General features: G+C 39.8%; 1 protein-coding gene across 6 annotated transcripts in view; it reads left to right on the forward strand.

Moving 5' to 3' along the window:
• CPNE4 (copine 4) overlaps window positions 1-25,609 on the forward strand; it is a 341,902-nt gene that overhangs the window by 309,144 nt on the left and 7,149 nt on the right. For 5 of the 6 annotated variants that reach the window (XM_075921920.2, XM_075921919.2, XM_075921921.2 and 2 more), the window contains 5 exons: window positions 7,021-7,075; window positions 13,871-13,972; window positions 17,267-17,318; window positions 21,933-22,066; window positions 25,169-25,405. In XM_075921920.2, coding sequence (XP_075778035.1) covers window positions 7,021-7,075; window positions 13,871-13,972; window positions 17,267-17,318; window positions 21,933-22,066; window positions 25,169-25,405 — 580 coding nt within the window. The remainder of the gene's footprint in view (window positions 1-7,020; window positions 7,076-13,870; window positions 13,973-17,266; window positions 17,319-21,932; window positions 22,067-25,168; window positions 25,406-25,609) is intronic. The other variant, XM_089776599.1, reaches the window with a different exon arrangement.

Below are 25,609 nucleotides of genomic sequence, written 5' to 3' on the forward strand. Positions count from 1 at the left end.
GGAGTGAATGGGGTTACAGGTGTAACTGACCATGGGGTGTGTCTCTTTATTACTTAGATTTGCTAGGAAAAAGCAGCCTTCTACCCCACAGACCTCTGAGTAGTAGCTTGTGGTTTTTTTTACATTGACACAACTGTCATTGATTGCTGGCTTTTGTTTGACTGACCTGATAAAGTCAAGAAAAATGTCCAGAAATAAATACAGTCCCTCAGTATGGTAAATGTGGCTGATTCAGGAGTTTTGTGGTGAGAATTTGACTTCTGCAACATGCAAATATATTATAAAATGTCCTTGATTTTGGATTCCAAATCAATAGCTCAGAGAAGGATTTTTAGGCAATTTGCTCTTAGATATTGGATAGGGCATCTAGCTGAATTCTTAATTATCAACATGCTTTATTTCTGTTTTTGTAATTTTTTTCAAGCTGATTGTCATTTTGATTTCAGTTGAATTAAACCAGCAGAGAATTTATACCTATCTCATAGAACTGGAAGGGACCTTGAGAGGTCAGTGAGTCCAGTCCCCTGCCCTCATGACAGGACCAAGTACCATCCCTGACAGATTTTGCCCCTGATCCCTAAATGGCCCCCTCAAGGATTGAACTCACAACCCTGGCTGGGTTTAGCAAGCCACTGAGCTGGCCCCCCCTTGAATCATGGAAGGGTCACTTCAAATACTTCTGGTCATCCTAAAAAATTAATTTCCTTCCAGTAGCACATTAAAAATCTCTCACTCATACATATATGCCTAAATATGCTCCTACTCTCCCTACCTCCCAAACAGAATGAATTTTCTATCTGCTTAGTTCTGGTAGAAAACAAAATTAAAAGGAATGAAAAACATTGCAGGGAAAAGTCATATGTCATGCATGTCACTGAAACATTAAAGATAATGACTTATCATGATGCAAAGAAAAGGGATAGAGCTCAATATATATGCAGCAATGATTTGGGGTTTTTTTCCTGTTGTGCAGCATTATGTACAGTCTGGAACTGCACTTGTCCAATGTAAAGGTGCTCACTCTTGTTCAGTGAAATTGACCCTGAAGGGTAGGCTATCTTCTATAAGACCAATGGAGTTCTAAGTTGCCAAGGGCTTGTCTACACTACGGGGATCAACACTGCCAGAGTCAATCTTCTGGGGTTTGAATTAGTGGGTTTAGTGAAGACCTGCTAATTCAAACTGAGAGGGTGCTCCCGTCTGCAACAGTTGTCCTGCTCCTTATGAGGAGTAAAGGAAGTCGACAGAAGCATGTGCTCCTGTCGATCTCTGGCTGTGTGAGTGAGGCCAAAATGTGATTTAAGATACTTCGAATCTAGCTATGTAATTAATGTAGCTGGAGTTGTGGATCTTAATTCAACTTTTGTAGACTTGGCCCAAGACTGTGAAGGGTTGTGAAATTGTCCTTTGTTTGGGTTTGGTATCAGTTTACAGGTTCATTGATTTCCAGAGCAATTTAGAGTTAATCCTTTGGAAACTACAGAGATCCATACACATCCTCCTAAGGACTCATTTGACTGGTAGTCTGGAAATTGCTAATATTTTAAAGATTAGTAATAGCCCTCTTATGGTCTCATGGAGTGCCCCCACAGTCTTTCTAACTATGTGGTCCCATTTTATCAGCAAAGGACATTTAGTAAATTAGGTTGTTTTACACCTGTAAGTATAAATCAGGTCACTGTCAATTTATTTATAAACTAACAAGGAAATATGCATTTTGGTCTCATCTCTCTGATCATGCCGTTTTACCAGGCTATATCTCACAAGACAGTCTTGTAGTTTTTGCATTTTATTTCTATAACCTTTCATTTCCCTTCACCCATTTCCCACCTTATTTACAAAGGCTTTTTTTCAACAGATATTTACTTTTTTTGGTGCTTAGCTTATGAATTTCAGAATTCATTTGGTATTTTAGCACTACTGAGCTTTTTCAGCCTTCTTTTAATGTTAATCAGGGGAAGTTTAAGGCTATTGCATTTGGCTTTGGATTTGTTAGATACTTCATTAGTAGATGTCGTTCAGTGGGTAGCTTCAGGGAATTTGTATTCCCCATATTCATTAATTATGCTCCTTGTAGGTGAGACTGCTATTACCATCAGACTCTTGATTCCCAATTTTATAAATTTCTATTTCTTCCTGCTCAGCAGATTCCAGCTCCCCAAAGGTGCCTAAGAAGCATTTTGTAATGGACTGTATTTCAATCACAGCTATAAGTAAAGCTGACACAGGAATGTTAATGTCTAGAATCTGAATATTTATGCCTTGACTGTGTAGAATTTCTGTCTGTGTCCAACCAAACAGTGTAACAGGAGCCTTAATGTATCATAGCAGTTTTTGTATTACAAGAACTAATCTTAACCCTGCCCATAGCTCCATGAAACCCACTGTGCATTAGTAGCCAAATCGTGAGGTCCATTTATCTCCACAGAAGTTTGCTTACCCAAGGACTTACTAAAAACTGGGGGGGAGGGGCTCTGTTGTACTTAACAAATGCTGGTTCTGCCTTAGTAGTGATTTGGCACCATATAATAATACAATCCCTCTGAATGCACCTGAAGAACTGCACCTGCTGCCAAGCTCCTCCACTGGTCCTCATCCAACCCACAAGCTCTGCATCTAGCAACTGAAATGGCTGGCAGAAAGGAAGTACTTGAGCCATGGCCCACCTCTTCTCTACCCCATGGGAATATAGGGGTGCAGTTGTGCCCAGCTATTTTGCAGGACCATGGGGGATGAAGAAGGCTACTTGTTTGTTTCATCTGCTATACATGCATGGAGCAATTGGATCCAACCTGACTTGAACCAAGGTCATCATTATTTGGTCCTCTTAGGCTCTGGGTATCCTACATATACATAGTTTCAGTTATGATGCTGGAACTGGAAGAGTTGAAATATTTCAAATGGCTGCTGTATTTTCTTTGGAGCTACAGCTAATGCCTTGTAAACTGTTGTGATTCTGTATTTATTGACATGAAGACCTTCTGAGATATAAGTACTTAATAATACACTCAGAAACGTTATTCACTCACACAGTTAAAAGATAAAACACTTTAATTCGGCTCATTTTCTTCTCAGTCATTCCCTAAATATGAAAGATTACAGTTTAATCAAGTTTAATGACAGTTCGCTCTTTTGCCTTTTTGCTATTTTCCATGATTTTTTAATAAATTAAATGTGTAATAGACATTTGGCTTTTAATTTGGCAATTTGAGATGTCTGTTTAAGTGAGAAAAACATTTGATTTTATCATGGGAAAATTTACTGAACCAGACGGAGTTCCGTGCCTTTTGTGTAGCTAGACTGGAAAATGAAAGGCACGTTAGTTGGTTTTGGTCACCTTTGAACCACGTTGGAAATTATTCTCACTATATCTTTGCTCTGACTCTGAATCAAAATTATAGAGACAGGTGTACAGAGACATTCCACTCCCCTAATGTTAGCACAGTGCTATTGCTTTTACTACTGTACTGCTGGTGCACTAGCATATTTTCCTGTTAGGGTCTCAAAGCACATACTCATCTTGAAGCAGTTGAAATCAGTGGAACTACCCATATACTTCAAGTTAGCAGGAACACAAGTTGCTGAATTGCAGCCAAAGTACTTTCACCGACAAAAGTAGTCCAACAACAGCCAAAGGAGGTGGATAGGTATAAGTGTTGTTTTACAGATTGGTAACATGACACACAGACTAGTTAGAAACAAAATTTTCCAATTGCCTTAGAATTGGGTACTTACATCTGTATTCAGATACTTAATAAAAGTGGCCTGATTTTCCGAGATGTTGTACACAATAGCTCTCATTGACTTCCATAAACTTAAGAGCAAAGGCATCAGCAAACACATGGGCCAGCTAACTCAGTGTCTTGAGCAATGGCCAGTACCACTGGTTCCAGAGGAAGGTTCATATGACTTACCTAGAGTTTTGCCCTATCTCCCTGAAGCATAAGCATTTCTATTTTTTGCAGATGTTTTCACTGAGCTGTCTACAATGATTTGCAAGTCTTTTTCCTGGATGTTACAATTAGAACCCAGCAATGTATGAGTACTTTACATGATCCCTGACCATGTGTGTTGCCTTATATTTGTCAATAACATGTCCATTGAATCTGAACCTTAGCCCTGACTTTTCCTCTGACTCGAGTCCAAGCCTATACCCAATTTAGATCTACTCAGTCTATAGTATCCTTTAAGTGTTATGTATCTTCCTAGCAGAATAAATATCAATAGTCACATCTCAGCATTCAAATAAGAAGCAGCACAATTATGGCAACTATTTAACCTACCAGCACAGCACTGCAGTTGTCACTGGCTTCTCTAGTTGCCTCTTTGCATAGATTAGGGCTCAAAATTCTCACTGTGCAGGGTGCAAACTCTCAAGCCATGTTTCCAAAATAAGTGTTCCTTGTCAAAGCTGATCTTCACATTGATTTTCTGTTATTCCTGGTAAAACGTGCCATAATATTTATCATCCCTGAAGTCAAATCATTGAGAATTTTGGAAATTATGCCTTGCTTCGAGTTTCAGAGAAGCCTTTTCTGCTCTGTGTAGAATGGAAAGCTACAGAAAATATGAAGTAAACTTGGCAAGGTGCTCATTGTTTATAATTTAAATGGTTTTGTCCAAGGTAAAATCATAGTAGTAGTCATAGTATTATTTGTTTATTAGTATTATTATTATTAATACTGAGTCCAGAGTCAACCTTAGGTTTTGTCTAGCACCACTCTCTTTCCCTGCCAATGCTATCTCCTCCTATGTTTTTGGCAGTGCTGTTGGTCATGATGGAGGTGGCAACTTACATGTGCATGTCCAAAGCTCTTTGTGACAGAATAGGCAGCACAAACAAGACTACGTCTTTGACTTTTTTCCACACGTGTCTTTTTTTCAGGTGTATTTATATGAAAAAGAAAAAGAGCACTCGGCTGCGATGAGTTTTCTTTTTCATATAAACACATTTGAAAGAAGATGTGAGTGCGAGAGAGAGCCAGAGTTGCAGCTCAAGGGGGACTCAGTAATGTGTGGGGCAGCCTCAATCCTGCACTGTCCAGATGGCAAAAAAAAACTCCTGACATACCGTAGAGCAGCTGCAGGGCTGCTCTAAATTATGTCATCCACAGCTGGGGTGATGGAATGCTAGGCCCCTCCTGTCCCGTCATATCTCCTCCTCCACCCTAATGCCTTCCGTGTAGGAAAAGGAATTTTCCTGCAGACCAGGGAACCTTTAGCAGTCCCATTGGCAGCTTTTCTCCTGCCACGTCTCAGCAGGGCATAGATGATGAGGTGGAAAGGGAGCTGCGGGTCATGTTACAGGTGGGAACCCTCATGGAACTTGCAACTTATTATAGGTGACATTTCCCCTTCTGTAATGTTGCCAGAAGACATTTCCCACCTGGCCAGTTCCATGAACCTGAAACACAAAGAGCCTTAATTACACGATCCTCCCTTCACTAATCTCTGCCATCTTGAGGAGGATGATCCTGTCTCCTCTTATCTGAAAGAACTATGTTGTCACAGACTTTACCTATATGAAAATTGTAAGGTAAGAGCCCACGCTACTCTCAGTCTCAGGGAGCAGGAAACAGAATTTAGAACTACACATATTATGGTCTTTCACAGGAGGTGATCTGTACATGGTTTCCCACTGGTGGGATGCTCACAGACCATTTTACTCTGTAGACATCTCCAGTTGGTCTGAATCTCCAAACACCTGAAATTTTTCACCTGCTTGACTCGACTCCCCACTTCTCTTGCTCTTCTTCACTTCCTCTCTCCCATTTCTCTAGTCACAAGCCACTTCTGTTTATACTTCCTTTCCATCATGGAGGTTGTGGTGTTTCCATTATGAATCAGGCATGCATTCTAGTCTTCTTCTCTTGGGCCACGTGATGGGGTAGTGCATTTTTATGTCAGGGTAAATTTATTTCAATGTGTTATGTTGTTCAGTAGAGGTGCCATGATGGGTCTGGATAAAGATGGGGACTGAAAGAAAGCAATAACTAGCATTTAATTACTCGTGGAAACAATGACCACCAAAATACAGGCAGCTGTCTGTTTTAGGAGTAAGAGAGGCATTGCTAGTCAGGGGAGCATCTGAGAAGTTGTAGACCCAATCCAACAAGGATTTACTTATATACCTAACAGTATATACTATGGCTGTGTCTAGACTGGCCAGTTTTTCTGGAAAATCAGCAGCTTTTCTGGAAAAACTTGCCAGCTGTCTACACTGGCCGCTTGAATTTCCGCAAAAGCACTGACTTCCTACTGTAAGAAATCAGTGCTTTTTGCGGAAATACTATGCTGCTCCCGTTCGGGCAAAAGTCTTTTTCCGAAAGACTTTTGTGTAAAAGGGCCAGTATAGACAGCAGAGATTTCTTTTCCGCAAAATAGCCCCGATTGCGAAAATGGTGATCGGGGCTTTTTTGCGGAAAAGCGCGTCTAGATTGGCCACGGACGCTTTTCTGCAAAAAGTGCTTTTGTGGAAAAGTGTCCTGCCAATGTAGATGCTCTTTTCCGAAAATGCTTTTAACGAAAACTTTTCTTTTAAAAGCATTTCCAGAAAATCATGCCAGTGTAGACGTAGCCATTGTGAATAATGCTTTAGAGTAAAAGCCTTTGTTGTGCAAAAGGTAAAGTATGTGCAGTCCTTAAATCTTTCCAGGATCAGGACCTTGATCAGCACCTCTTTACATTAGACATATCAAATAACTGGACGTAATAGGAAAAGAAAACTAAATGGTATGTCAGAATTCAGAGTATAACAGTCCAACTCAGAGAAAAGTGCTGAGAATCTAGTAACATCTATGTTTCAAGATGCTCAATTAACACAAACAGGAATCTAAATGTGAGGGTAAGAAGTGAGATGTCTTGCAAACACAAATAAAGGTGACCAAATGACATGCTTGATCTAGCAGCCTTTTCTGTGCTCTTCTGCTTTGACATATTTTTCATGGGCAAATATAAAAGAATAAATGGAACAATGTCTTTTCTTGGTTGGAAAAAAAACTTTTTTTGTTTTATTTTCAGTGATAAAATGTTCCCAGCCTTTGGTTTTGGAGCCAGGATACCACCAGAATTTAAAGTAGGTGTACAGACGAATCTTTCTGATTTCCATGGTTTATATGGCACAATGTATTGCTACTGGTAAGATGCTTTACCTCTGGGAAAATAGTTCCCTCAGCTTGTTTCATTCTGATGGTCTTCTGCTCAAGTTGTTATCTTGTTACATATACAATGCTAAAAGGCAACCCAAAATTAATGATGTTACAATGCCATTCACAGTTTTTTCTGAGGCTGACATTAGGGTGAGTAGGTTTTATCTTTCCTGGTTCAGATTAAGTTTTGAAGTAAGTATATTTTAGAGCTGTATTTTGGAACCATTAAAAATGTGCTAAGGTCTGATATTACAGAGCCAACATTTGGAAGATTCACTGGGGCCTGCTGCTTTGAGAAAATGTGATTACACCAACACTGTCTCTGAAAATAATGGTCTTAGTGATGCTCTAAGTTGTGGCAATTTTGTATGTCCAAGAGTCTGTCATCAGTGCAAGGAATGGAATGCTGGAAAATATCCATGTTAGAGAGAAGTGTACCCATGCCAACGGAGGTGAGGAATAGATTGATACTGAGTCTAGAAGAGATGAACATAAGAAAATAAAATCCAGACAGGGGATAATAGAGTCAGTGAGGTATCTGGAAAGTGCAGGTTATGAAAACAGAGACAGGAATCCAAATTCTTTGTTGTGTGTGTAAGTTGGAGTGAAGAGTAGCCAAAGCATTGTTCCTGAGCTGATAAGAAACACAAAGCTACTTAATGATTCTTCACTAGTTTAAATCAGGTGCAATTTGAGAAGCAGGACTTGATGATCAGGATGGTTCCTCCTAACTTTAAAGCTTGAGAATCTACAAGCTCCATACTTCCACAAGTGCAAAATTCACTCCACATCAGAATGCCTCCTCCTTTGCATCGCCTATTCCCACTCCCACTCCCCCAGACACACAGTGTTGCAATTACAGTAACATTGGGAGAAGCCTTAGCAAGGTAAAAGGTCTATGTACAGGTGTGGGTTTTGTGTTACATAAGTTATATTATACCATGTGAAACAATATGTTCAGGAAAATATACCGGAGTGTCCTTGTGTCCAATAATACTGTTGCCCAGCAATAAGAACACAATATCTACTCATAACATACTTTGTATGTGACCTGAATGGCAATATTTTAGTGCCAGTCTACAACTTTCCTAATAGCATTTGCTCAGTTTGATTTTTTCAGTACGATTAAATCCCCATTGACTGAAAAGCTCGAATGTGAGAAAATGGACTGCACACAATAATAGATAAGTGCAGTACCTAGTAACTAAACAGTAACCTGGCATTTCACTGCTTTCCAGAAAAGAAACAGCCTATTCAAATTGTATAAGGTATGACATGATAATCACAATATGAAAAATTACTATTCATACACATTCGTCAATCACATTTTCTTTGCAACAGCAGCCAGGAGCCATAGTCATTATGTTAAAAACAATGATTGGGAAGATAAATACATAGAATGACTTCCCCTACCATTAGCATTAGTGACACCTAGCAGACACATGTGAACTTTGCACATCTGTACCTATGGGTTATAGTCCTTAAGTGCATTTATCGTAGAGCCCAAGATGCATAACTCTTTAGCTAGATGGGACAATACATGCACCGCAGCAATTTGTTTTGTGCGGCAAGGAGAGTGGTCATCATGCCAATCAGCAACACATCATTGGGCATTTGCACGCTTCTTTTGAAATTCATACAAGTAAGTGCCCTTAGTAAAAGAGCGGCTTTACAGTGAAATTGCAGTTCAGGGTACATTGGAAGTCTCAAAGGCAATAGCAAGAGCTGCCCGAGTGGTGGTAAGGAATTGGCCTCACAGGACCTAGGCAATATGTGGTGGGGTGGAGTAAAAGTGGCCAGGCAGGCCAATTAGCTCCATGGGGTGCACCTGGAGGAGGAGCCAGTGAGCATGCCACTAATTAGAAGGCAGCTCAGCTGGGCAGGAACAAGATGGGTCTATATAAAGCCTAAGATGAGTGAGCACCAAGATGCTGCAGGAAGGTGGGGAAGTAGACTCAGTCACTCCCTGACTGAGAAAGGGAGGATCTTAGTGACCTGCCCAGGGGAGACTGCAGATCTGGTAGCAACCAGGGTTGCAGACCAAGACAGGACAGGGGATCACACTGCTAGAGAGAGGGAGCAAGCCTGGCGGAGATAATTCCAGGATGGCCAACAGGAGGTGCCTCTACCAGTGAATGGCTCCCATAAAACACTGACAGACAAGAACCTCACAAAAAGGAGATGGAGATGGAGATGGGTTTAGGAGAAATAATCTGAAACCTATGAATTCATTGATTTGTAAATTGAGTGTATGCATGAGCAAAGGGAGCTACAAGACACACAGCTCAAAGAAACACCTGCAATCTGCTCAATGGGAGAGTGCCATAGACATGATAGAGCTAAATGATAGGACCTCAAATAGCCAAATGAAAACCCAAGGAAGAGAATAATCAGACTGCAGCAACAGGTGGGGGACTTGCAACCAACTTGATGTGAGCTCCCAGGAAAGAGAAAGCCTCAACAGCACTAACTGGTGAGGAAGAAGGCAATGAGTTTCACTATGCATCTGAAAATCTTAACTAGCACATGCATGAACATTGAAAGTGGTGTTAATAATTGTCAACTCAGCTGTTCAGTCCATCCTAATGACTTTCTGCATGTCTGTGTGCAGTGACTGTGTTCTACATAAATTAGTATTACTTCAGCTTTGCTTTAACCCCTTTTCAAAATTAAGTTAAAACTTGTGTCCCCTAGGAAGTAGGGAGGGGTGTCAAAATCAATACATGAATAAAGGTTAATGCATGAAAAGGTATGGCTATCTCCACTCTAATTAGACACTTGTGGCCAGCCTGTGTAACATCACTTGGGAGATGTGGTGAAGGGGCTGTTATCTGCACTGTACATGTTTGCTCTGGAAATCCTCCCCACTCACAGGGTCCTAGAGCCTCCATCCCCAGCATGAAAGTCTACACTGCAATTAAACAACCCCTTAACCTGGGCTTCAAGAGCTCAAGTCAGCGAACACAGGCCAGCCATGAGTTTTAACTGCAGTATAGATACACCCTCAGATGCCAAATATTCCTCAGGAATTGTCTCTCAGGGTAACTGTGAGACACCATAACTTTGCTGAAGTCCAAATGGGAGCCAACTACTCCTTGTGCTGTTGCAAGGTGAAGGAGAATGAGAGCAACGTAGCTGGGAAAAGCAGTGGACAATGGAATGTGCAAAGTGCCGGTCTTATTTATGTAAAATAGAAAAAAAAACATAATGTACTACTAAGTGTGCATTCAGCCTTATAAAGTAGCCATTGAACATTTCATTAACCAGTTGGGTGCCACTTATATGCAAGTTGACCCTAACCTGAAAAAGCTGTGGGTCGGTGTCTCATAAGTACCCAGTATCATTATAGTTTTCAGAAGAATTTATATAATCCTACGTGTTAGACAAGTTAGGCTTTTTCAATATCTGTTGGGCTTCTGTTAGTAGTTAGAGATCAATGTAGGAAGCTAATAGTCTATTGTTGGCTTTAATATATTCTGTCCTATTTCACCACCTTCTAACCTTCCCCTATTTCCTGTATTAAGTGCAATACTCAGCACAGTAACTATTATTCTTTACCACAAAATGCATCTTCCCCTTCCAGACCTGAAGAAGAGCTGTATGTCAGCATGAAAGCTTGTGTCTCTCGCCAACAGAAGTAGGTCCAATGAAGACATCACCTCACCCGCCTTGTCTTTCTGCCAGTGTTCCACATTGTCAATCAAAAGTGGAAATGTCCAGGCAGAACAGAACCTGTTTGAGAGTGAGCTCATTGAAAAACATGTTTGTTTATACAATTTCTACAGTATTTCTATGAGGTGAATGTCTCTGTCACATTGGCTGAATAATATTTTTCCATATTTGAGCTCCAAATGAAAATACTCAGATTCGATTCTTTTCCTGCTAGCAGCTAAAGAGTTTAAACATCTGTTTCTGTGGTGGGACAAAGAACAGAGCAGATACAATGAGAAGTAGTATGCGCATCATTCCTAAGAAGCTCCAGCAGTGTCATCTGATATTTTGCAGTACGAGAATTCAACTCCAATAAGTCTTCTCTTCATCAGTCTGCCCTCCAACCCAAGTGAGCTAGTACTGTCACTGAGAGAACATTGATTGCTCACACTTTGACCAGAGTAGGCCTGTCAGACACCCCACCCCTCTGTAATTGACAGTTCTGTCAGACAATTCTGCTGTGTTACAGAGAAATGAACCCCCAGACAGCAATGACCTTTATCAAGAGGAGCTGGATTTTACTGCCATATCTAAGCAAAAACAGCCCAATCTCTCTGAGACTGAAAAATCCTCATATACTAGCCCAGGAAAGAACACACAACATGTGGAGCATGTACGATTTATCCCAAGGGAATATTCTATACTGACCACCCAGTTCTTGAATAGTGCTTCTATATAGGAGTCAAAAAAGAACATATTTTGGATGACCAAAAATATGGATTCAGAAGGAAAACCACAATAAGGAGGATGAGGAAGAGGGGAAGACTTACCAGACTCATCTTTCAGAAGACATGACACAGAGAAGAGCTTGCAAACCATACACCACCAGAAAAAGCATTGTTATAGTAGAAAAGAGCAGTTAAAATGATGTCAACTCCCTGAGAAAAGAATTGCCAAAAGTAACTTCCCTAATGAAATATCCCAACTGTGTATGTTTTGAAGACTGTACAGGTTGAACCTCTCTAGTCCGGCACTCTCCAGACTGATGATTGCCAAACCAGAGAATTTGCTGAACCACAGGAGGTCAATATTGTCTAGCAGCATCACCAACATTTCCATTGCTTACAAGGCTCTTATAAGTGTGGAGGCAGGAAAAGGGAATAAGGGAATTTGTGTGCAGCCATCTTGGTCTTGTTAACAAGAGAGCAAGAGTCAGGCTAAGTCTGTGGCCTGACAACGTAAGATCTGTAATTAGACGCTGCCTTTGCCTCTCGCCTCCATACGGAGATAAGGATAGAATGCTGACTCTGGCAGAGACCTTGAGATAAGGAGCATCTGGGTGGAACTAAATAACTGTTAACCATTGGTGTTTGTAATGGGAAGGAGACTAATTGTTATTGTTATTATATCTAATAGATAGTATATAAACTGCTTCATAATTGCTTGTATTCGAAGATCTGCCTGGGGGGGGGGCTCCCCCCCTGTCCAAACCAGTTTTCCCTTGCTGCAGCTCGTAATAAAACTGCCTCTGGCTACTTGTTGCTTAAACACAATGCAGAGTGAAGGCTTGTTTTCTTCCACAAAGACATTTAGGGGAAAATTAGAGTGAAATAACAGCACAGAACACTGAGAGCCAGGACTGGTGGCTGTAAACAAACTTTATGGGTCCGTGGGACACTTGGCCACACCCATGATAAGTGGACATCTGGCTAATTAAAATCATGCCAGATCACAGATGTTGCCGGACCAGAGAATCCTAGAATAGAAAGGTTCAACCTGTCTGAGAAAATTTGCTGCAGTCACAGGAACAAAAAAATATTCAGGATTCTGCACTTTTAGTCTATGGTAAGCATGAACCTGACCCTACTTCTATTAGCAACGGCCCATCACCTTGAAAAATGTGTACACCTATGTCATTTCCACTCGTTTAGAAGCATGAACAAATTGTGGCCGCAACTAAAAATAAAGTCTAGTAAACGGGGATGTGGCAGACCAAAGAAGTGAAGATCCTACCATCATGAGTCTAACTTTATCACCTGGTTGCTGGCTATGGAAATTGTGCAGGATGCTCTTTAATGAACTATAATTTTTTTGTATTGACAATATTTGTCAAACAGAAATGCTTTTAGCCACAGCTGCATTCAGTGCATCTGCCAGACTATTATCTTACTAAGTGCCTTGGAAATAATAGCTTTGGACTGATGATTCTTTGCTTTTTATGCATCTTAAGAGTTTTCAAAATATGATGCATTTCTGGATTTGAAATTTCATTCTCTGTCAGTGGCTTAATACTGTTAAATCGGATGTAAGTGAAAAGCATTGTGCATCACAGAAATTATGTTTCTATGCACCCAGTACATTATTGTTCATGCATCCTTGACAAACTGTATCTGAATAAGTAATAGAGCATGTTCCTAACCTTCACTGAATTTGTCAAATCATTTTGTCAGGCAATCCAAGTACTATCACAATTAATATGGCTGAAAAACAGTGAAATAATCAAAGTACTTTGTTCCTAATGCAGAATCTGTGCAAGGTGTTGTCTGTAGCTGTCAGGCCAAGTTGTACATATGCAATTACTAGTCATTTGTTGATTTGTATGGTATTGCTCTGCACTGTGCATTGGCACAGCAGTCACATCTTTCTGCTGAAACCTGTGCTTAGCTACTGTCTCACACAGTTTACAGTGCTGAATGAGTTACCCAATGGCATGAAAAAGAAAATAGTTGGCAAATCAATACTTTCTTATCAGATCCCATGTTGTACACTTCTTTTAACAATAAGCAAAGGTGGTCTTAGTACTTTTGCAAGAGTACATGTCTTTGGAGGGAGAGGGGACATTGGTGTATGGGCTGAGGAAATCCTTATTATGGCATAAGAGAAATTTTTCAATTAAAAAATTCTCATTCAAAAATGCCAAAACTGAAACTGGTTATTGGAAAGGGTCAGTTTGACTAATTTCCTGTTTTATACATTTTTAAAAAGTTTCAAAATTGTCATATTATTTCATTTTGACATTTTGAAATGGAAAAGATCAATTTTGGGGGTCAGAACAACTTTTCATTGGGCAGAGCTGCATCCTGGTCCACGCCGCTTCACGCAACTCCCATTGGCCAGGAACGGTGATCTGCAGCCAACAGGAGCTGTGGTCGTTCATACCTGCAGAGGCACAGGTAAATACAGCAGCAGCAGCCCCCCAGGGGCTAACCCTGGTGAACTTCTGCCATTTTATTGCCCACCCCTGAACTACAGTAGAGCAGATTTAGATTAAATCTCAGGAAAAACTTCCTAGCTGTACAAACTGGACATGGTGGAAGAGGCTGCTAAGGGAGGTCATGAAAGATCCTTCACTGGAGTTTTTCAAAAGGAGACTGTATCGCCATCTCTCTGGGATATTTAGACATAACAAATCCTGTATCATGGCAGGGGGGTTAGACTAGATAATCCTTGTTGTAACTCCTAAACCTCTATGACTCTATGATTAGCCTAATAAGCAATAATCACTAATGCCTACCTACTGTTGCATGTCTTGTAGGTCTCATGACTGCTTTTTTTATTTTACTCTAGTATCTGTGATATGTAGGTTATCACCGATCAGGATGCAGAGAGGATCCTTAAGATGTTAGTCTTTAACAACATCTGGGTGGGATTGCAGATTGTAAGGACAATTGGTTTCCTTTTCCTGAAGGGGGCTCAGTTTTCAAAAATTTTGGAAAAGCTACCTGAGATACAATCATCACTGGCCTTCTGTACACGATGACTTTTTTTTTTGTTAGAAACCAGGACTTAACCATTAGAACAATCTCACACCTGTGCATTATTCCTGATGACCTATTGCTAAGACAATTTGAAGAGGTGCCAAATGCTTGTGGTTTCATCATACTTCCTGCCTCTTAGCGAGGGTAGATTTTTCCACCCATTTACACAGTGAATAATTCCTTTCTTTGCAAGTGGCCCCACTGAAGAAAATGAGACTGGTCTTGGAATAAGCCACCACTTAGCACGAGTAAGGATGTCAGAATATAATAACATCTGTTACACTGGCAGTATTCTTACTCTGATTATCATGCACATTTACTAGATTTGTGGTTTTCTTATCAGACTAGCCTGGTCTATAAGTCTTTCTGGAATAAGCACAGTGACCTTGGTGCTGCAGCTCTGAACCGGGTGAATGATGTTAACCACAGTCAGCAGGTATAGCAGCAAAGACCTACGTGGTCTAATAGAACAATTTCATTTGCAGTTATTTTGCTATAATTTCTGCTTCATTGGGGATTAAGACCCAGAAACACCAAATAGCCACTGAACAAACCAAAGAGTGGTCGATATCTATTGTGATCCTTATTTTCCTTTTGCACACATCCAGCTAGTAGAAAACTTAGCAGGCAGAGAAAGAGTGAATCTAGTGAACAACAGCAAAATTATTACTGAATGAAAATTCAGATAAAAATACTTGGCAGTTTCAATTACCTTTGGTCTGCAACTGGTTGAGAGAGTGGCAGATAGCAGCTGGTCTTTTGGTCAGATAGTGCCCTTAGGCATGTAGTTTGGCCAACTAGAAATGTTCTGAAATGCCTCCAAAATGTGTCTGACAGTGTTGCAGTTTCATGTCCACTGATATGGGAAGACATGCAGTGATTTACTACTTGTTTGCTTCCATAAAGCAAATGGGCCTGCATGAATAAATGGTCATGTGATGTCCTGTGACTGTAACAGCCAAAACCTGGTGTAAGCAATCCAAACTTTGGTTTGGATGTAAGATGAGCTCACAGACTTCTTGAAGGAGATTGGCTTAATTCCTTTGCAATGCTGGTAGCTACCATGTTCAACTCCTGCTTAATATCTTTTGCATAATGGTAGTATTATGACTGTAGCGAGTAAGACTTCAGGTGAGAGTAGCACCTTTTCTACCTAACCCCATCACTGAAATGAATAAGAGTCATGCATTTACAAAACAACCTAGTCAACTTTTTGGATAGCTCCTTCCTGAAAATATAAAGCATGTCTACAATGACAAAACACACGAGTTCCACTATCGGAGATCATTCTTAAGTGAGTTAGCAGGTTCTCTTCAATATTACAGCAGTTACTGGCCCTGGTCCAGTCCATTTATGTAACCATTAAGTAGGTGGAGGCTGTCAAGTTGCTTTTTGTAGTTAGCAAACAGTGTACTGCGAGTACATAACCTCTGATCTCTAGGTAGGAAGACAACTGGATCAGGGATAAAGATACCTAATCCTAGCTTTTAGAATTATACCCTTCCAGGTGATGTGTGTTACCACTTATCCCACCATTGCAGTTGGCACATACAGTTTATGCAACACAGAAATTTGGGCCAGATGTTTGTAATATGTATATTAAGTAGACGAACATGGTGATTATGTGATAGTGTGTTAGAGTAAAAAGGATTAGGACCACAGTGGTGCAGGCAGATGTAGAAAAATGCAGTCTATAAACAGAGAAAGATGAAGACAGGAAGAAAGGACCCGCCCCAGAAATGGAGTGGTGCCTCAGAAGAAAGTCAGTCCCAGATGATCCTCACTGCGAGATGCAGCACTGAAAGTGCCAGAGAGCCAAAGGGGGCTAGAAAACTGATTTTAAAATAAAAAAGTATTATTATTTTTCTATGCCACTACATTTCACGTTTCCCTTTTAATCCGCTTTTTGCATTTTCAGTCATGTCGCTTAGAGAAAGAACCAGAAGAAGGGATTCTGTGTGTATCATGACAGAACTATTTTTGTAAAGGAGGTGGAGCATTTGCAACTCCCTTGAAGTTTAGAAGAAATTTGGTGATTGAAGGATTTTTTTATTTTATTTTTTTAATTTCCCTACCCTTAGTTCAAATAATAAGCACCCATCTGTCTTAGTTTGTTTATTTTTAATTTTTTCTTCTTCATAATAGACCAGACTGTGATTTTCTCATTCACACTGGGAAGCAGTTACACTCCCACCCCATAATCTCATTGGTTTCATGTGAGTAACTGCTCATCAGCATGGATGAGGGCTTTACCAGAGACCCAACGTTATTTTAACAATCATTTTACAGTGTAGCATGACCGTCTTTAACTCTCATCTTTGAACTGGAGAAAGCATGTCTCTTAATATGTCCTCAAATCTAGGCCATTCTTTAGTCACAGATGTTGGCAGTGCCATTTCTGAAGGGCTTTTTATAGTCTCTGTTTGTTTGTTTGTTTGTTTGTTTGTTTGTTTGTTTGTTTGTTGGAGGGAAGGGGTGTGTTTGTTTTGGTCAGAGGATATTACTTTGATTCCTGCACATTTTCCTGTTCCTTCAGCTCTGCGGGGAGTTCCAGCTCACTCTGCATTTCACATTGATGGGCTCCAAGTTTTAAGGTTCCTGTAGTTTAACACAGAACAAGTGTAATGAGTGTTTGAGATATGAAAGACAATTTAGAATCATTTTTCTGAACATAAGTCTTATTCTTTGTTTCTTTTTGTCAATGTGTAGGTCTCGCATGATTTTGCAATCAATTTCAATGAAGACAACCCAGAATGTGCAGGTAACACTTGCGTGAAGGAAAGCAGATTGGTGTACTTCTGCCATCTGCAAAGTGGCTAGTGGTTTTAGGAATCTGGGTAATGTCCAACATGAAATGCTGTAAAGGGGCCTGATTTTTAGAAAGTGCTTTGCATCTGTCCATTGAAAATCAGACTTTTTTTAAAGTATGTCTGGTTGGACACACAAAAACTGAGTCACCCAAAATCAGCAGCCTCAAAGAGGTTGCCGTGTTAGTCTGTATCTGTAAAAACAACAACGAGTCCTGTGGCACATTAAAGACTAACAGATTTATTTGGACATAAGCTTTCATGGGCAAAAACCACTTTGTCAGATGCATGGTGTAAAAATAAATAAATTGTATTAGAAAAAATAGTGCCCTTAAACTCATGCATCTGATGAAGTGGGTTTTATCCAAATAAATCTGTTAGCCTTTAAGGTGCCACAGGACTCCTCTTGTTTTTGCATAATTTTGGTTTGAACTTAATCATTGGCTTGCTTATTTTGTTATTTTTTGTTGTTCATTTTACTTATTATGTCCTGTATTTAAGACTCAGTCATCTGATTAACTAACATTTAGCCCTGGTCTACATCAGGACTTTATTCCAAAATACTCCCCCTCTCCTCCCAAGTTCAAATTTATAAGCACTACCAAGCCCATTATTTCTAAAAAACGGGCCATGGAATCGAACTCTGTACTCCTGCTTTTCAAAAGGAGTAACGCTAATTCCAAAATAGTAATTTAGAAAAAATGTTAGTGTGGATGCTCTGGTGTCACTAATTCAAACTTATCAGCCTTCGGGAGACCTCCTGCAGCTCCCCAAAGTGCTTCCTGGAGCTCTGAGTCTGAGGTAGTACCTCCACATTAACGGAACCTACCTTGGACTGATTTCAATGCTTCCCCCATAGTGAGAACATGCTAGACTGAATTTGTTAAATCGGGAGTTCCTATGTCAAATTTAGTAGTTTCCTAGTGTAGACATGGCCTTAAAGTGCAGGGATAGAGCATAGGGAGACATAGCACAGTATGGGAATATCAGAGGGAGAATTTAAAACTACAATAAAAAAAATCTCAAAGGGGCTTTTCAAGAACATTCGGATTCTAGTCCTACTTGGCCATTGGCCTAATACATGATTTGGGGCAAGTCCCTCCATTTGCCTCTGTTCCACTTTCACCGTTTATAATATAACTATATAATGATACTTGTCTCCTTTGTAAATGACATTGCGATCTATTAATGGAAATTGATATATAAGATCTAGGTACTCCTATTATTCAATTTTACTTGGTACCATTTAAAGTGATGTCCAGTTGAATGAAACAGAGAGAGACAGGCCACAAAGCACCCCATTTAATTATTTGTTGCAACTCCCATTGCCTGACACCGACTCTTGATTAATTCCTGAGCCAATTGTTCTGTAATCTGTCTTTAAGCTTCTTGAACACTAACAGAACTCAACTATACTCTTTGACAAGAGTGTGCTCTTGGAGGGAAAAAAGGTTCAAATAAAGAGTTTAAGAGCCCTATTTTTTCCTAATACTGTATGGCTGTGTCTAGACTGGCATGATTTTCTGGAAATGCTTTTAACGGAAAAGTTTTCTGTTAAAAGCATTTTTGGAAAAGAGCGTCTAGCTAGGCATGGATGCTTTTCTGCAAAAGCACTTTTTGCGGAAAAGTGTCCATGGCCAACCTATTTTCGCAATCGGGGCTTTTTTGCGGAAAACAAATCTCAGCTGTCTACACTGGCCCTTTTGTGCAAAAGTTTTGCGCAAAAGGGACTTTTGCCCGAACGGGAGCAGCACAGTATTTCCGAAAAAAGCACTGATTTCTTACAGTAGGAAGTCAGTGCTTTTGCGGAAATTCAAGCGGCCAGAGTAGACAGCTGGCAAGTTTTTCCGGAAAAGTGGCTGATTTTCCGGAAAAACTGGCCAGTCTAGACACAGCCTATATTTTCTTTTATACTTACAAAACCTACATGTAGTACAGCTAGTGTGATAACAAATTCTAGCCTAATGCTTCTTGGTGCAGACCAACACATTGATGATTCCTATCATGAAAAAGCATTCTTCTGATTCACTTTAATGTACTGGTTGAGTTTAGAGGTAAAAATGAAATCCCATTTTGCGTGTGAGTAGCAAACTGTCACTGGCCACTAGGGAACAACTGACACCATGATAAAAGTTGACACGTCATTCTGTTCTGAAAAGTGACTTTGTAAAGATGGTATCTCCTTACTTATCAAGTCAACAGCTAAAATAATATCTATTATTTTTTACTCCCATTAGCACTTTCTGATAACACAGCTAAGACAGTAGGAATTGGATTGTTTTCTTAGTTATACGTGAACAGAATTTCTTACCAAATTCCAATCAGCTACACCTTTGCAAACCCATTAAAACCACTGAAAACTCTTAAGGATGCACAGCTGTATCAGAGAGCACTATTTGGCCCCCAGAATTTCTATCATTGGAAGTCATGCTTGAGAAACCCAGCTTGATTCTTTGATTGCACAGTGAGTTTGCAGGCTGGCAGTTAAATAAAAAGTTATTCATAAACTGAACGCATTTGATATGGAAATCATTGGAGCAAACAATAAACACTGAGCCCTGTGATGACATTTTTATGGAGTCACTTTTTTGAGAGAAACTTTGTTTCTGAGAACTTTAAATAATCTAGGCATTTAAATTCAAATGTTTTCTCTGAGCTCACATGCTATTTCTTGTTGGAAAAAGACAAATGGGAGATTGTTGAGTCTGCAATCTGAGCTATAATCTTTGCTTGGTTTGTGTATAGAGATACAAACATACTCTTTGCATTTAAATAGCTTACTTTATCCAAGGAACTCAAACTGTATTGCAAATATTAATGAATTACACTGTGAACAAAGTTATAGGTAGGGTGATAAGGCAATCCGAAAAACAAAGGGATGTCCAAAGATGACAAACCATCCAAGTTGCAATAGACTTTGGGCCAAAAAAAGCATTTTATTATAATATGCTAGGAGACTAAATATTTTCTGATGAGTATTGCTAAGGATATATGCTTTTAAAAAGGTATATTTATATAATATGCTCCCCTATTTGGTTCTGAGAAACCTATTACTAATTTACATTGGAGAGAATTTATTTTTGTGAATTTCAAGATCTTTTTGTGAATATATATATATATATATACACACACACACAAAATTGTGTTTTGTATTTTTATTTGAATAAAGTTTTGTAGGCCTTAGTGGAAGAGACAATAACTAAATCAAGACTGGATCCTCATCCAGTTTAACACCAGGTGTAAAGCAAAGGGACATCCAAGACAAAGGAATTCTTCCTTGCTATGTCTTACACTATCTAATTATCCTCTCTGGAGTTACTGATGAAAAGTTTGTAATATACAGCAGTAGGCTTACAGTCTAAACAGCTAATCACAGCGAGAATTAAAAAGCATTCTTTCAATTTATTACTACTGAAGGTGGCAGAGAAAATAAACTCAGTAGATCTAAAGATCAAAGTTATAGTCTCCATAGTAGTTGTACAATGTAATTACAGTCTACTTTGTGTTGTTAGGATAGTCTATTAGGTCAGTTTCCTCAAAGTCCATTGAGAGCTCCTCTTAGAAACAAGATCAGTGTAGGATCTTGTTTCATTAATGTCACTGTTCAGCAACCTTCTTCGAAGTTCTTCAGTCCTTCACTTTCTTACTAACAACTTTCTAGCCTGGTGTGTTGGGAGTTCTAAATTTTGAAATTACTACACTTGGCATTAACACACCAGGAAATTCCTTTTTTTCCCCCCTCAGGAAAAAAAAAAGCTAAAAATACCAATTCTTGAGTTCCATTCTTTATACAGTATCTGTAAATACAACCTTGGTCTGCCTAGGTTCCTGCTTCCCAGAGATGAAAGAAGGGTGAAACAATGTCCAAAAATGGTTCATTCTTCATCAAGACCTAGTGACTGAAGTGCATTTTGCGATAGACAGCAGAGTGTCTTTTTGTTTACTTTTATATTTTTTGCTCAGATTGAAATTTAACTGGTGAGACCCATTATTCAAATTTACCCTGAAAAATATTTTCCATTGCACCAGGGAAATTTTCAGATTTCTTGGCAAATGTATTAACAGAAGGGAAGCCTGTAGCTACTTCGATGAAGCAGAAGTAAATCTTTCTCTAAAAAGAGAGAGTTATCAAAGGGGTATCATCTTTTCCTAATTAAAGTCTATATTCCTAAAGTATGAACATTCACTGGTGCCCAAGTGATCTCTTAGCTTCTGCAGAGAAAACAATGAATCTAATGCATTTGCCAATTGTACGTGCTACTCCAACACAGTACCACTAATCCCTGAAAAATGTATGCTAAATACTGTCAGTAAGCAGAAGAGCAAGGTAATGAATTATACATTATAAAACAGCTAAAGGGGGTCAGGACAGCTGGCCATAGTTTCTTTGGAACAATCTTGCAAATTCACAACTGTACAGAATAAATTGATTGATGTGCTAGAATTGCCCAGATAATTTTAAAACATGATCAAAAGGGTCTTTTGTTTGCAAATTAAACATGGTACCACTGATGTGCTCCTTGTTACATTGCTTCTTAATATTCTCTGCTTACTGATTTTTATATAAGGGATACAAGGAGTTGTTGAAGCGTATCAGAACTGCCTCCCTAAGCTACAGCTTTATGGGCCAACAAACATTGCTCCTATCATCCAGAAGGTGGCTAATTCAGCCTCGGAGGAGACCAACACCAAGGAGGCATCGGTAAGAATAGGGGCAAGTTGCTAGCTATGCTAGGATCTGTTTGACTTCCTGTATATTGGATCTTTGCTAGGCAGTCATGATCTGGGTCATTTTAATATAGATGAATAATTTCTCAATGCTGCTATATCTTAGCAGCCTCCATAAACATCTTCACATAAGACAAATAGAGCCAGGGTCACATAGGGCCTGTACTTGACACTTCCTGTGATAAACATTCCCAAACTCAGTTCTAAAACTTGTTTTCCCCCATCTGATATAAAGTAAATTGTGGTTTGATGTCAAATTGGGAAAGATTGGAACTGACCTCAGTGCAAAATGCTACAAAACTGAGATGGCAGCATTTTGTGTTCACTTTGCATACATTTAAATGATAGTATAAAGTGCAAAGCATTAGGGGTAGGCCCCTGAATATGATAAGGCAAAAGGTTAAAAAAATGGCCGTGTCACAGAGCCCATACTGTAAGCCTCTCTGTTACCATGGCATTCTATCCAACCATTCCATTGGCCTTTCCCCTCGTGAAATATTTTGTTGCTTTTAACAATAGTAAAACAGGTCTGTAAACCTCCATTTGTGATAAGCCCCATGACAGTTTCTTTCAGCTGAAAGACCCAAGTACAGAATTTATTTTAAATGTGGTTGAAATGTGTTGTACTTATTGTCCCTCGGTCCATCAGGACTCAAAATGAGGGAGGGAAAATGTGTTAGCCCAGTGAAGCCTCATATGCAATTGGCTGTGAAAAAATGTGCAAAAATAGCATTGATGTGGGAGTCAGAGAGCAATGAAATTCTTGCATGCCTCTGAGGAGGAAATGACTGCACTATATGTCATATCAGAACAGATCTGTACAATGGCACCATTGTCATCACTTCGGCTAAGGCTTGCTCAGAGTTTTCTTCTTCTATCTCGTATATTGCTGCAATATTCTCCACATAACGCTGTTTTAAATAGCATTGTTTAATGCAAGGGAATATGCATGAATTATGGCATGGTATAGTCATTAGGGACTAGACTTCTTTAAAAAATCCTCTTAGGATGATCAGATAGCAAGTATGAAAAACTGGGATACACTTTTTCTGGGGGAATAGGGAGAGGAGATAGGGGCAGTATAATTGCATACATAAGGCACTACCCATATATACTTGAGCTCACGCTCATCTCATCTGAAGAAGTCAGTTTTGCCCATGAAAGCCCATGATACTATTTTTTTTCGTGGTCTTCAAGGTGCCACAGGACTACTTGTTGCCCCTAGTATGAGGACCATCTCAATATTATCAGGACCACTGGCCCCCCTAATTCCATTGGGTGGAGTCCATCTAGTTCCAGAACATTACGCTGAGAGTCTAAAGACCTGGGCTCTCTTCTCAGTTCTCTCACTGATTTTGTGTGTGACATTAAGCAAATTACTTCCCCTCTCTGTACTTTGGTTTCCTCATCTTTAAAATGAGGATATTAATGCTTAACCAGCTGTGTTAAGGGGCAATGGATGAAAAATAGTACATGTGTAATAAATAGTATTGTTATTATAATATTGTATTCCATTTTAATTAAAAAGTAAGTCTAATCACAAGCTCCATACTTATGATGTGCAGGTTGAGAGGATGGCTGCTGACCAAACTATAGAGCATTCTGGGCTACATTTCGTGCATTCAGCTCCTAAGATCTATTATTTCATGTTTATATAGAAAAGAAAAGAAAAAAAATGTTTAAATTTCCAGTATGAGTCTTTAAAGGGAAAAAAATCTCCATGTGTTTTGGTACTCACACATGAGAAGCAATGAACGTGTGTGTACATTTTATATATGGATACAATTACAGATAAACTTTAACTGTATGAAGTTTCTCTGCTTTGTTCCCACATGAAACATGCTTCAATTCTACTATTCCCTTTCAGGAATTAGTTTCCTTCTAAAGTTCATTCATAAAGTGCTCTCCAGCTGCCCCACTGTCTAGTAGGGCCAAAGTGATAGTCATTCTTCCTCATCATCAAATGAATGCCTCATGTCCTATTTCATCTAGTTCAGTGTAACTCACGAGTAGAGAAGGGAATTGACAGATACGCCAAAATGCTTAATCTCTTTTAGAAACCTGAGAATAACTAACCCTCTCCTCAGGGTTTGGCAGTGGATTTGAAAATGTTCCTCATTCTCCACTGTCATCTCATATGTCCTGTCCTGAGGAGCCCCTCTCAAGCTCTTGGACAAACTTGGACTCCTTTCCATGGATCCCAAGAGAGGGTAAGCCATCTTCTGCTCGGCAGAAAGCTGCACCCTCCCCACCTGCCTGACAGCAATGTTGGCTCCCTAAACAGAGCGGTTGTGATCTCTGTTGCAGTTCTTCTCCAGCTTCAGATGCTGGAATTCAGCATTTGTCTTCACCTCTCTTCTCAGGAGAAGAGCGTCCGAAACCAGAGACCATCAGTAGAAAAAAAGTGAATCACGCAGGGATCACAAACCCGGGGGGAGCCAGACCAGTCAACACACCAAGCAAAAGTCCTGACACACACTATGGGTATGTCTACACTACCCTCCTAGTTCAAACTAGGAGGGTAATGTAGGCATACTGCACTTGCAAACTAGGAAGCCTAGTTCGAACTACCTAGTTCGTGCCCTGTGTTGCCGCACTGCACGGGGTTCGAACCAGCGGGGTTTTAAAAATGGCGGCTCCCCGCTTATGCAAATGAAGCCCGGGAAATTCAAATCCCGGGCTTCATTTGCAAGTGCGGTATGCCTACATTACCCCGCTAGTTCGAACTAGCGAGGTAGTGTAGACATACCCTATGTTCCTAGCAACCAGGAATCCACTATTCTCCTCAATATAGTATTTCTTATGGCTTCCCCCACCTCCTGGAAATTAGCCAAACTCTAGTTAAAAAACACCTGAAAATAATCTAGAGGTCACCACAATGGAGGTTGATTCCTATGGGTTGCAGCCTACCTCTGAAAACATTTAAAGTAATTTCTTTTTTGTAAATGGACTTTGTCTAAAGCCATGGTTTATATTTGCCATAAACGTGTATTAGAAAAAGCGAGGAAGATACAGATAAATGTTAAGGTAACCAATGATGTTTTCCCCTGCTCTTCTCTCCTTTCCAAACCCACAGCAATATTTCATCTTACTGATTCTGACAGACGGTGTGATCACAGACATGGCTGACACCCGGGAGGCTATCGTTCATGCCTCTCACCTGCCTATGTCAGTTATCATCGTTGGGGTTGGAAACGCCGATTTCAGCGATATGCAGATGCTGGATGGTGATGACGGGATCCTGAGGTCCCCCAAAGGCGAGCCTGTTCTTCGAGACATTGTCCAGTTTGTGCCATTTAGGAACTTCAAACATGTAAGACAGATTTTCAGTCTGCTCAGTTTAGAGGCTTGTTTCATAGGCTGCTCTTAGTTCAGACTGAAGCAAGAACTCAAGTGAGCCAGTCCCAGCAAAATGGCATTTTATTTTGAAAATGAAATGGAAAGAAAAATTTAATATGCATGAGGGAGAGGAAAAAAGCGAGGGGAGAGTAATTGTGTTTCATGGGACGTTGATGTG

This window comes from Pelodiscus sinensis, chromosome 2, assembly GCF_052426305.1.
Source record: "Pelodiscus sinensis isolate ZL-2025 chromosome 2, ASM5242630v1, whole genome shotgun sequence".
NCBI lineage: Eukaryota > Metazoa > Chordata > Testudines > Trionychidae > Pelodiscus > Pelodiscus sinensis.